Genomic DNA, 13803 nt, shown 5'->3' with positions numbered 1-13803 from the left:
ACCGTTGTCATGTAGTAGGCCGGTAGTTGGTTGATAATTATGATGATTATGACTTGGATGACGACCGCGGTACTGTAGGATATATTTTTATAAAAGCTGTCTTACGAGCTCGGCTCCGGTTGGATCTTGCATAGTCCCTTCGTGAAGGATAGAGTAGGAGTTGATAGTGATATTAGTTTTTTTTTTTTTTACTATATAAGGACCTTTCAAATAAACCACGTTGGGCATACACATTGAGTCAGCCTTCTGCATTTGCCATATAACGATGATGGAGGTAGAAATTATTGTATTCATAAATTAATGTGGGACGTACGCACGAGAGTAAGCCCTAGGACATGTTGGCGCAACTGCCCTAGGGCCCTGAGTTTTTTTTTTTGCGTCACTAAAACAGATAATTATAATCTGCAGGTTAACAGACCGCTTCGCGAATGGGGTACAGATAAAGATCAAGACAAAGAGAATAAACTCCCTTCACCAGACGAACCGCCACGTAAGTTATATCTATACTTAACAATTATGAAGTGAGTGATACATAAATAAAGTGTTGCATGATGCGTCTCAATATCCCCGTGCTACTGTTTATATCTAAAGCGATATGAGGTTACGATCACTAGAATATAAATATTCGTTGATCCTTGAGTTTTATTTGTTAGTAAATAGTCCGTCCGTTTTCAAAATTTGTAGTCGCAACATTACATTTGATCACTTAGTATTTTGGTAAGCCATATTCGAAAATAATAAACCCATAACAAGCATTCTTTCGTTTGAATACTACCGTATGGTAACCGCAGATCAGAATACAGTTGTCACCACTCCTCGTCTTTTAATGTCGGCTGCTAAGTGAATTAAAAGAGAACAGGTAGCAGCGTTCTTTATGGTACCACTACCATCTACTGCGATCATCGACCCGTCTGCCCAGCGTGATGATTATGGGCAAAGCCTCCAGTTGGAAGAGGCTTCTAGTCCAGCAGTGGACAATTATAGGCTATTAGGGATAACGAATAAATTCTAGACTAGTACCCAAGTAATAAACACAGGTTCTCCTTTCAGGCAAGAAGCAAATGCTGGATAGTGGTTCGAGTTTACCACGCATAAGCTCAAGCAACGAGGCGAATGAGCCGACGAGTCAGCACGCGAACTCGAAGCCGGAACCTCCGTCGAATACGGAAGCCGCAGATACTGCCGCGGCTGAAGCGGCCGCACAAGCAAAGATACCTAACGCCCACAAATGGACTGTGAGTTATTAAGTCAAAGTCAAATATTTCTTTATTCAAATAGGCACATAGGTGGCACTTTTGATGCGTAAATCACATGTAAAATATTTAAGTGAGTTGATGGCGACAACTAAATTCGTCAACTCTAAACCAAAGCTACGAGGGTTCCAAACGCGCCCTGGTCTAAGAAGAAGTCCACACACAAACTGAGCCGGTTATTTTTTTTTGTTATCACCATCTCACATTGTCATTTAAAACTTTTAAATTAGAAATCTCTACTATATGAAGGAGCCACCTGTAACCGTGTCTTCACTGTTGGTCTAGTGGTTAGCATAACTACGGATCATCAGGTACTGAGTTCGAATACCGGGCCGGGCAAAAATTGCTACGCTTTGTATTTATCTGCTAAACAAGTTTCAGTAACAGCCTGGAGTTAGGAAATTGGTGGTGTTCTAACTCGTCACATCAGTCTCTAAATCCCACTAATCTTCATTGGAAAAGTGTGGTGATTCTACGCTCTATAACCATATCTTCTGATATAGAGTAAGCATGGGCAGCGTATGATGAATTTTGTCACAAGCAATTTACAAAAATAAATGAAATCCCACCAACAACATTTTCATACAAAATGTTGCCAAGACTAGGCCATATGACCCGCACTCGAAAAGATACTAGATTTCATGTAGAGCCAAGGTTTTTACTCTACACATCCTTACTTTACAATGATTAACCTCAAAAACTCTTCACCTTAGTCAAAATATTTAGCTGGGCCCTTTCGTTACTACAAGAACTACTATATAACAGAAAAGTAATGAACCGTGGATAAATGTTTCGCCCATGTGAATGTAGCAAAACGCCTAAACATTTGTAACAAGCAACGTGCTCCGGCTTGGCTCGGGTGCATTAAAGATACTTATGTGGGTACACTTTCGTGGAACATTAATTTAGTCTCTCTAGGTTTAAGTAGCGTTTGTAAGTTAAACGCACTAAAATGTTTGTTACGATATCACTTTACAAGTCTTTGATTTTTTTTTTCTTTTCTCTTTTATAATAAATATAAATTAACCACATGTAAACCTTCCTCTTGAATCATTCTATTGCTGCTTGAATCTGTTGCTGATTTTTAAAGATCTAAACGTACAGACAGAGGGAATAAAATATTAAGAAAAAAATTACTTGCTTTTATACTAAGTAAAAATTATTCTACCAGGTAACCGAAGTATGCGACTTCATTCGCAATATCCCTGGATGTGCCGGGTACGCAGACGATTTCCTCATGCAAGAGGTGGACGGTGAAGCTCTGCTCCTGATCAAACCGGAACATTTAGTTATGGCGCTTTCTATGAAACTTGGGCCCGCTTTGAAGATTGTCGCCTGCATAGATACTCTTCGTCCAGAGAGCGAGCCGTCGGCGATGGACCAGGACTGAGGTGAGGCCTTTATTTTAGAATGCAACCGAAAGTCTAAAAATCGACTGAAAGTTTCTCTCCCAAAGTGCGCTATGAAACATTTCATCGAATTAATGTTATAAAGATCAAGCAAAAAAAACTTATCAAACTATTCTCGGTTAGGTACCTTTGGTTTTGACCGTTTTTTATTTTAATTATTATTATAGCGGCAATAGAAATGTGATTCACGAGATACAGTTCGCTGAAAGACAGACGTACGGCAGATGGACATCAGAAACCTAGTAATAGGAACACGTTCGTACCCTTTCGGTAGGGAACCCACAGCCAGACTCTTGCATAGAGTTGTCTGTACCACCGCAGAATATTATTTTTCTGGATAAATAAAAAGATGGCGCATCATAATGATGGTCATTATGATGCGCCACATCATCATGATCATCCCCCACAACTGATAGAAAATGGAAGCTCCATCGGTAGGCACAGGCCAAGTCTTTAATCTTACCACGCTGCTCCAATGCGGGATATTAATATACTACGACAATACACACACCGCCATCTAGCCCCAAAGTAAGCGTAGCTTGTGTTATGGGTACTAAGACGTCTGATGAATATTTTTATGAATAATATACATAAATACTTAGAATATACATTTCCCACGGTACCCACGGCTCTGGGCTCAAAAAGCAGGGTTGCTGCAAACTGCGCCAATCGGTCGGGATGGTATGCTGGTATGCTGGTGTTATACCAGGATTGTCGTCTCAAAATGCTCTCCGGACCACGGGACTTGTAGTAATTATTAATTAGAAAAACCTTATATATATATAAAGTTATGGTTTGACACGGTAATCGAAGCCAGACACCTGTGATATATATTCAAAAATCTAACGAATAAACACTCATTCTTGAGATTAACGCATGCAAACTTAAAATCTTTTTTTCCGGATACGAAACAGGTTTCTTATAATTTCTTTTCTTTACTTTCAGATTTACTTTGGGGTCAGTCGGACTAAATACCCCATTAAAGATACACAAGTTACACACAAGATACAAGTTTGACTATGTTTTAGTATGGTGTTAACAGTGAACAGTTTTAGTCTTAAGGTATTTTAAAATTATGGTGCACCGACACAGAAAGAAAAACATTGTTACTACATAATTGTGTCATTTTGTTGCATAGCAGATTTTCAATTTTGATCTTTGTAAGATATTGTTACAAATTTAAAAGTTGTTGCTTAATTTTCGGTAACTTTGTTCTACTTCTGTGGGCACCGTATAATTTTATCAGGTCGTTTGTAACACGTAAATGTCTTGCCCGTTTACTTATAAATGTTGCATAGCTTTTGTTTAGTTACACAATGCTTTGTCTTCCTCTTTTAAAAGTTATATTAACGGTGACAGAAAGAGGGAATTTGGTGTGTAACTGTCCATCCGCTGTCCACGTTTTTCGGTGAGACCATTTATGTTGAATTTAGACAATGAGGCTGACCGCGCATTGGCTACTTTTCAGTATTTTGCACTGAGAGTTTCATCGATGTGCGGTCAGCCTAAAGCTTTGATATTATTAGAGGTTTTATATAATTGAGATAGCAAAAAGAAAAAATTATAACGGAGGTAGAATAACGTACTTAATAAGATCAGATCTAAGTAGTATTTTAATACAGATTACGTTACGTACGATACGTTTTTGTATGTGTGTAATGAGCTTCATTACATCTATCCCATAAAATTACGTGTGCTGCAGTGATTACTTATCCGCGTCGGTCTAAAATTGTAGGCAACTTTATTGAGAAGGAAAACTTTTTTACGATACATAGTCGTATATACGGTCTTCGCCGCAACTTTTGTTGGAATTTTATCAGTATTCCATCATAAAATCTTATAATATCTATTCTTGCCAAAGGTTTCATCCAAAATTATTAGTACGTCAGATAGTTTTTATTTTGCATTACAGTTTTTATTGCAATTTACAGATCGCCTAATCTTACTTTTGCCGGGCTTGAGTTGCCTTTCCGAGACGTTCGTGCTTAGTACTACTTTTACAAAGAGAGCCACTGAATTCCTAAAAACTATTTGCTCGACCACTTGTGACTCACTTCAGTCCGGATACTTTAGATCGCGCGTATTAAAGTTTTTTGAAATGAAATTGGAGCTTGGAGCCCCGCATCGCGAACAAGTCGATAATCAACTGCATTTCGTTGGCAAAAAGTTCAGTTATTATTTTAATACTATAAGAACTATTACTCTACCAAACTAAGATTCGCTACGAGTGAGACTATACAATTATTGCGATATCGACTAAATTTCCTTATTGGTAAAGTAAACAATCACTTATAATTCTAAGACTGGTTTGCGCATTGAACGTTGTTTTGAAGAACTGCTACAACTGCTGCTAGCTACGCAATATAACTAAAGAGGGCAAATTGGTGCCATTTTTGGTATACCCACACAAATCTCTAAATTAAACTAAGTTAAAGTTTCTAAAGTAGGACTACCGAGGGTAGCTCTACTTTTGAACTGTCAAATTAGTTTACTTTGTGATTTGTGTACAACATATAACGAGACCTAAAGGCGATTTCATACTTAATTGTAGCAAGACGATGTTAATAATAATAATTTATTTATTAACAATTTAAGAATATGTAATTAATTCATTTTAGAACACAAATGTACAGATAGATAAATATAATTGATTTTGTATATAATTTACTATTATTATTATTATTATTATATTAAATGTTACCCGTAATATCTTTCGTTAGTATTCAAATTAGAATTATTTATTGCAATTTGTATTTTTTATTTTACTATTGATGAATAACGGACAAATTCATTTCAAATATCAAAAATTTGTCCCATCTTGGTTCTGACATATTTTATATAATACATGGACATATTTAAATAAGTTCAAGTTAATCACTTAGTTTGATTTTTATCCCTGATGCTACTCTTTTTATACTACTCTTTTTAACACTATATTTTTTATTGCATATAATATATTATGTTTAACTGAATTGATTATGACAACTGACATAAATAGATTAAAAACACTCCATAAGTTTTAGTTTAGAGACATCTTTGGGATGTCGCCAATTTTGTTTTTACTAGACTTTAATTTACGGACTGTGGCTGGAAAATAACTAACTTCACTTGTGAACAGTTCAATAGGAATGTAAATCGTGAATTGTATGCCCTAAAGTAAAGAAAATTAGAAGATAAACTATGTCGTCGGTGAATTATGTAAATTCTGGCCAATTATGTTTTACGCCATTGTCTATCTTATATCCTTCGTAAGAGATGTGATATTTTAATCATCTGAGAATTAGACTACTTTCGGTTCGAGTTAAATGTTTAGAGTAAAAGTGAAGATCCTTAGGGAACCGTCGTCAATTAATTATCTGTGGTCACTAACCTACTACGCCGTCCCCAACGAATACTATGGTCACTGCAAAAATTAAATTTTACAGAAAAAATAAAAAAAAATTGGGAACACCTATACAGGGAACATTAGAAAAGTATAGCCCTACTTTTAGACCTGTCGATTTAGTTGAGCCTAGAGATGGCATTACAGCAGAATTATTTCAAAAACTTTAATATTATTGTATTCGTGAAAAAAATAAAAATAAAATCTAAAATTTCTCGGTAAGTCTAGGTATACAAAACATTTTACCAAATTTATAGACTATCCGTCCAAATAAAGTTGTCATACATTAATTTCTTGTTAATTTTAAAATAACCCTCATAATAATAGATTTTATATTCATTTTTAATAAATAATGACTAAATTTAAAAGTAAATCGGTAATTTTATGTCACGAAAAAAGTTTGATAATATATGCTCGTCGTCGATTGCTAGGGATCGCTTCGTTACGAAACATTCTTTTCCTAATTTGATTCAAGTGTAGTAGCCGTTTTTTAAGCAATTAAAATATAACTTGCTTCAACGGTGAAGGAAAGTACCGTGAGGAGACCTGCATGCCTGCGAGTTCTCCATAATGTTCTCAATGGTTTGGGAGTGCACCGATTCGCAGTGGGCCAGCGTGGTGGACTACGGTCTTAACCCCTTCTTTTTTTGGTAGGAGACCCGTGCCGGTGAGGGATTGATATGATGATAGTATTCGAACCTCCTGAGAACAATAATGCAAAAAAAAAAAAATATGGTAACAGTCAATCACCATAACTATTCGTTGGGAACGGCGATATAAACAGACGTTATGTGTTCAGGTTATATTATAAAACAGTTGCCTGTTGTGGAAACATCGTTTCTAGAAATTTTTGATGAATATGTTATCTGACATGTGAACTATGCAAAACAAACATGACGATCTCTTGCTCTGTTAGAAACAAAGCAAATCAATCCCATGTGAACCGTACATTTTCCGGGATAAAAGTAGCCTATGTGCTGTCCGAGGCTATAATTTATCACTCGAGGCTAATAGATTTTACTGAATTACTCAAGTAGAAAAACCTTTACACCAGTAGCGGCAAACTTACAACTCGTGTGATGGTTGCTAGCCAATTATTCAATTTGAAAATTAGAGCACAGGAATGCTATTCATATACATTTTCCCTATAAGTGTAAATAAACGTTTATTTTTGTTGTGATCACAACTATTGTGTGGCGATTACAATTATAAATATAGCTTTCATCATTGCAGCAAATTATACGCAAAACGTGACGTCACAAATGTAATTTGCAATGTAAATATACTCTTTTATGCTCTCTAAGTAATTAGAAATATATATTTTAGTAGTGGTAGTTATTGTTTAATGTATCATGTAGCTAGTACAAGTAGGAGACAAAAATTATATCCTCCGATTATATCCCCTGACAAGGGATGATATAATTAACATTTCCACCTGCTAAAGCACGGGAACATTGAATAGGAGAAGTTTACCCCCGTTTATTATTACACATATTATTTGGATATAAGTTCCACCTTTGTGCCAGGGCTCCGAGAGGTGATAAAGCTGTGGGAGAAGATAATTTTTACCCTATACCCGTGTTAGCCGTGCTGACGGATTAAACTTTTTTTTTTGCGGCGGGAGTCCCTCTCTTCTGCGTCACAACGCCCATCTTCTTGTGTCGGGGTTTAAAATAATGTTAGGTCCATATTTCTTAGACCTTACAGTAAATCGATTCTAGAAAACCAACTTATAGTGTCTTTTCGGTGTAATCTCACGCGCACATTCTAGTTGTGTCAGTTGCAAATCCTTGGCCTGTCCTTGGTCATTATTTGAGATCAGTTGTCCAATGGCTAAGAAATAACTAAAGTAAGCTTAATTCTTTCTGTAAATCGTATATATTTCTCTAAGTATGTATTATTTCTTACAAAAAAAATAATTCTTTCTTTAAATTGTATATATTCCTATAAGTATGTATTTCTTTTTTCAACCAGCAACAATTTCCATTCTTGCTGTGCACTGTATTAATTATATTTCAGTGCACTGAACTGGTTATTTAGATAAATATATTTTTAATAATCTTGCGTACATAAGAGGCAGCCTCGTCTCACCTCTCCATCGATGCTTGGTCAACAACTTGCGGGCAAATAATAGTGCACAAAAACTTATGTAAATACTCTATTGGAAGGATGTTCAAAGTGAGTTATATAATACTCAATGTCAAGGAAACAATACAGAAGAAATTTTAGAAAAAATAAACATTTCCATTCCAAGCACAGTTAGTAAACACGAAATTGTCCTGTTCAACTCACTCATAAAAAGAACCAGTAGAGAGCTTATTCCTACTACTTGTAAGTTGTTTTAATATCGCCGATGTAAATGGTAATGATTTGTGTGTCCACAAAACTTGAGGTTTTTGTTTTCTAATGTGTGAACTTGAAAAGGGGGTATAAGAACACCACTTTTAAAGTTTTTAAAAACATTCACTATTAATCGATCATTACAATTTCATGTAACGTATATTTCGGGTTTGGCATAAAAGTAACGTAAAGGGTCCAATTAAGGTGGTATTAATTTTCATTTAAGTATTGTTCATGACGATAAATTGAAATAAATGTTGATAGCAGATTCTTTTTTTTTACGAATAAAAAAACCCAAAATTTTCTGGATACATTAATTAACATTTTCACGGTCGGTAAGTTGTTTTAGGATATCCGTGTATCGTTTAAACAAGAGAAATCGCCTTCTACTAAATATTTATAACTAGTTAGCGCTGTTAAGCCCCCCCCCCCCCCCCCCCCCCAATATAAATGCAAAATTGTACAACGTGAATAGAATTATAAAGAATTGCGAAAACCTTTAATCAGGATCGCACGCCGTTCCGTACATTATCTCTGCAAACAATCTGTTGCTTATTAATTGTAGGATACACACAGTTTTGTATTTATAATATTAGTAATGACTAGACTTGCAACGAATACCTAGTCCTAGTAATATAGCTAGTCGTGCGGGGATCCACACGCATCCTTCAGCTATCGCGGGAAACAATGATGAGGATGAGTGCGTTTTATAGAGCCAATTATTGTATGCAATAGTTTCTCAGTCGTTCAGCGCACACGCATCTGAAATAATGGAAAATAATAATTCTTAATTGGCGTTCCTTCTGAGAGCTGCGGAAATCGGCACAATAAAAATGTAAGAGGTGCTGAGAAGTATCAACAGATTTTTGTTTTTGTGTTTGTAAAATATACAGTTTTATTTTTTCAAACCAATGAACTATATATTCGTTGCACTACTAAATAAAATACATAATGCAAACAAATTCGATACTTCATAGAGTAGATTTTGCTATTCAAATTGAAATAAGGGATACATTATGTGATTCAATTTTTCAGCACTCAATTTGATCGGCCTTTTAATTGTATCTTTTAACTGTGAGATGTCAAATAAGGAATCCATATGTCGCGATTTCAAATTTAATTTATGGAAATTATTGGCCAAACACCAATATACTCAGACGGCGACTATTGAAATTGACCGATGATAAGTGTAAATCTAATCGATACACGAACGTACTTGGCCGCCGCGAAGCATAGCAAAAATGAAAGGGGTGGGGGGGGGATCGTATTGGATTTGCTGAGCAGTATTGTATCATACTCCAAATGACAGCCCTTTTCAAATGCCAGAGCGTGACAAAATATTGCATCCCGATCTTATGCCACGTTTATTTATAAAGCCCTTTATGGCCTAACACTTATAACCTCTTATTCCAGTTGTGTTTGGACTTCGTTAATGTATTACAATTTCGATCGTATTTCTAATATGATCCGTGAAGTGAATGACCAAAATTATTTATTTATGCAACCTAAGTAACTTTTTGGGTGGAATTAACAAGTTGGCTACAAAATTTGTATTAATTTTGTATTCTAGTCTCCAGTCACTTTAAGTGCTTCATTGCGATTTTGTATATGATCAATTGTAAAATATACGACCCATTCACAATCTTACACAACCGCCTACTGACTTGAACAAATAAGAACATATTTTAGAACAAATCTCTGAGATGTCTGGATTTTACAACTCTTCTGCATTCGCTTGAAAGCTTAATTAGCATACTACATACAAGTAAAATTGCCGTGTGAAATAGTATTGAGGTCGAAGGACGATGCTTTTGTTTATACGATTGGGGTTAATATTAGACTACGTCTAATATGGTTTTAACCTGGGACACATGTCGAAAGTTCCGCCTAATTAGTTTTTAAGGAATATATACTTCTCTTAATCACTTTAGTTATAGAATACTGAATCTTTATACTTCCAACCGACGTTAATTTGAACTCAAAATTACGACTTTTGATGCTGATTTTTATATTCTTCTGTGGTATAACAACTTTCTTTACAAGTATATTTGGATTATTGATGATTTGTAAAGGTATATTTGGATAACACGCCCTGTATAGTATTAGAATAAAGTAAACACTTTCATGGTTCAATAAACCATAATGAATGTAATGTGTGTATAAATATAAATCCAATGTACGGAACGCTCGGTGCGCGAGTTTGACTTGCAAGTTCCGGTTTTGTTTTTATCATTTATACTAACTTTTATGCATTTTCTTTGTAGTTAATGGTAAAAGTAGGTACTTATATAATGGGAATCCACACGGCCGTTTAGCGCGACAGGTAACGCATAAGCGAACCGGCCATAGACTTCAAACGCCTTATCTTTCAATCAGGCATTATTTATCTTATATATTTTATTATAATCAACGAAACAATCGTTTAGTCTACGATAACAATAATTTGAACCAATCATACAAAATAAAGTTTTGAATTTTACATAGCAGCATCTTTGGTGGTGCCTCCGGGCATCAGTTTTGGCTGTGGATCCCCATTAATTACCTTCATATTAATTACTTATTATAAGCCTCATAGTTTGTTTTGCATGTTTATTTCTGCTTTCTAATGTTAAGTATTCTCTAAAATTTCGTTATGTTTATATGAGCATACATAAAATGTTCATTAAACATCCTCTATCTGGTTCTTTATAGGATTCGAGTTAGAACTTGAAGCTGGCTTGTTAGGATTACAAGGACGTCTGACAACTTGATTGTGCGCATTAGGAAGGCCACTGTTGCCGTTCCATACAATTAATCTTCACAATATATGTACGGCTAATGCTATGGCAAAGGTTTATAACAGAATTCCTTGATTGTTTTAGATTTCCGTGCCTGTGTGCAGTATCTTGCACTTTATACGTGTACAAAAACATTGCTTGCCTTTAAGAATTTATAATATCCGTAAGAAAGATTTGTCTTGTGTCTTTACTCCTTAAAGGCCTACAATGGTTGAAAAATCTAAGCTCGCCATTGCCAGTATAATAAGCTATAGATAAGTAGAGCACTCTGCATCCATAGCACTATTTAAACCAGTAACAGAATTTTTTACTGAAAATCTATTGCAATGTCATAATAATAGTAAAAAATTAATAAATAACTATGTATCTTGGTACGCTCGCAATGCAATCGCGACATTTTTTCATCTTAAACATTCTATCTTATCAATTAATGTCAAAAAGATCATATAAAATTATTTCTAGTACAACTTTCAAGTAAGGCGATATTTTTATTAAAGGGACAAGCTTTAAGGTGCTGTATATACAGACTTCTGTTTTCAGACTTAGAACAGACAGTAGAACTTGGTCGTCCACTGTCCAGCTCATATTGATGCGAAAGTATTCGGTGTAAACAGCTAGACACTAGATATCTCGTATCCGAAACATAGTATCTGGGCATAGATTTGCCGCTATTCTAGAGTCTAGACTAATGTATTTTAGGATACCAAAATGTTAGATAGGTAGGATCTAGGATAAAATGAAAGGGCTTATTATTGTTTTAATATTATGTTTGGGACTAACGAAATTACGAACTATACCTCTCAGATCCTGCAGTGTACGTTTGTACGTGTTTGTTACTTAGTTCAACGGGATCTGAGAGGTCAACTATTTTAATAGTAATAAATTGAAGAAATGGTTCTTCTTTGTTACCTCCTTATTTTATAATTCGTATTGTTATATTTGTAAACTATATTTTAATAGTCAATCGATTATAATTTAGTACTAATAATAAGATATTATCCTCTGACCTCGCTGATGGTGGAAAGGAAACAACTATTTTAATATTCCATTGATAAAAATAATGCTTAGACGTTGCATCGAATAAAAGAGCACGTTTTTCTAAAAATATCATAAAGACTGTACCGACAATAAAGAAAAAATCTTGAACGCTCAATAAATATAATGTATTAATAAAGTATCACAATGCTTCATATTAAATGAAAAATACAAAAAAGTTGTGCTTAATTGCAAGAACCAGTCGGTGCAACGAAATTGACCATGAAATAAATATTTTCTTTGAATATATTGTTTAAAAATCAATCAATCATATACATTTTAATATTTGTTTGATTTTATATTCTATGATTATTAAATACAATTTTAATTTATGTATTTATGTTATTTATGATATTTATTATTATTATATAATTTTTTTAATTATAATTCCTCGAGGAGATTCTTACATTTATGGTTTTATTTTAGCTTGAATTTTGGACAAAGGTCTTTTTACCTACTTCGTACTTCAGGTATCGCACAAAGTCGAAGTCTATTAAATTATTTGGTTGTTTCCTTGAAATTTTCTAACATTTCCTTAAACTAAATTAACCGTTGCTTTAGTAAATGCTCGTATGAACTGTTTAATAGAGTAAAATTCCAATAATTTATACTATAGTTTATAAAATATCCGCCAATTACATCCCAAGTCAAATTTGTCCCGTTTAGGGTGGCTGTCTGCCATTAATCAGCGAGGAAGATGAACGGTTATCTAGGAAAAATGAAACGATAAGATCGGTTCATATTCCTACCCTCACATATATAGGCGAAGGAAGATGGACCGATCATCTTCCTGACATCCCTCAATAAGACAGCCACCAACATTTAGTGTGTTGTAAGTTATATATAAGTTGTTTTAAGTGCAATCGTTAAAACATAAAATTGGAAATGCACGTAGGTACACCAAATGTTTAGTTTAAGACTTTTGTAATTAATTTGTTACACAAATTCTGAAAATGGCATAAACGATTAAATCTATGGTGCTATTATGTTCGTTTGTGGTGTGCTGCATAATTGTTTTTTTTTTTTTATAAAACTTATATTATGACTTAATTTTAAACTAGTAGGTATACATATTTTTTATTAATATATCGTCAAAATTTGGAATAACATTTTGTAGTTTAAATAAGTATTGTAAAAAAGACGAAGTTAGGTCTATAAGGGATTATAAATGGAATTTCCGTATTAAAGAAAAACTTATCCGGGATAATTGTACAATACTATATAGGTAGGTAGTTTATTATTTTGGCTACATTTTACAATTTAACAATAATAATTATTACTTTACGCGACATTTATTAATGATTACGTTCATAAATGAATGACGCGTTGCATACCAAAAACAGATCAATGTACTTATGACTTTAAAAATCAGGAATTTGAAACTATTTTACGTAAATCGGTGCATATTTTTAAATTAAAATTAAGAATACGAATACAGGATGTAAAGATGCTAAAAATGTTTTGCGCTTAAAATTATTTTGAATTACCTGTGTTTACGAGAGACCGAAGGGTTCCCATTGTGTTGAGTGCGTGTATTATTTGTTAATTATAAAACGAATCAGTCGTATCGCATTGAATACGATGGCGACCGGTTAATATCCTATTTA

General features: G+C 34.2%; 1 protein-coding gene across 3 annotated transcripts in view; it reads left to right on the top strand.

Annotated features, from left to right (window-relative positions):
• Positions 1-4783, top strand: part of LOC120636202 (polyhomeotic-proximal chromatin protein-like) — a 55987-nt gene extending 51204 nt beyond the window's left edge. For all 3 annotated transcript variants that reach the window (XM_039907561.1, XM_039907558.1, XM_039907560.1), the window contains 4 exons: positions 409-490; positions 1051-1235; positions 2425-2644; positions 3608-4783. In XM_039907561.1, coding sequence (XP_039763495.1) covers positions 409-490; positions 1051-1235; positions 2425-2643 — 486 coding nt within the window. In that variant the 3' untranslated portion in view covers position 2644; positions 3608-4783. The remainder of the gene's footprint in view (positions 1-408; positions 491-1050; positions 1236-2424; positions 2645-3607) is intronic.
• The last annotated feature ends 9020 nt before the right edge of the window (positions 4784-13803 follow it).

Source organism: Pararge aegeria, chromosome Z (assembly GCF_905163445.1).
Source record: "Pararge aegeria chromosome Z, ilParAegt1.1, whole genome shotgun sequence".
NCBI classification, from domain to species: domain Eukaryota; kingdom Metazoa; phylum Arthropoda; class Insecta; order Lepidoptera; family Nymphalidae; genus Pararge; species Pararge aegeria.
The sequence above is the reverse complement of the archived record's forward strand: the minus strand, read 5'-3'. Positions and strand labels throughout refer to the sequence as shown.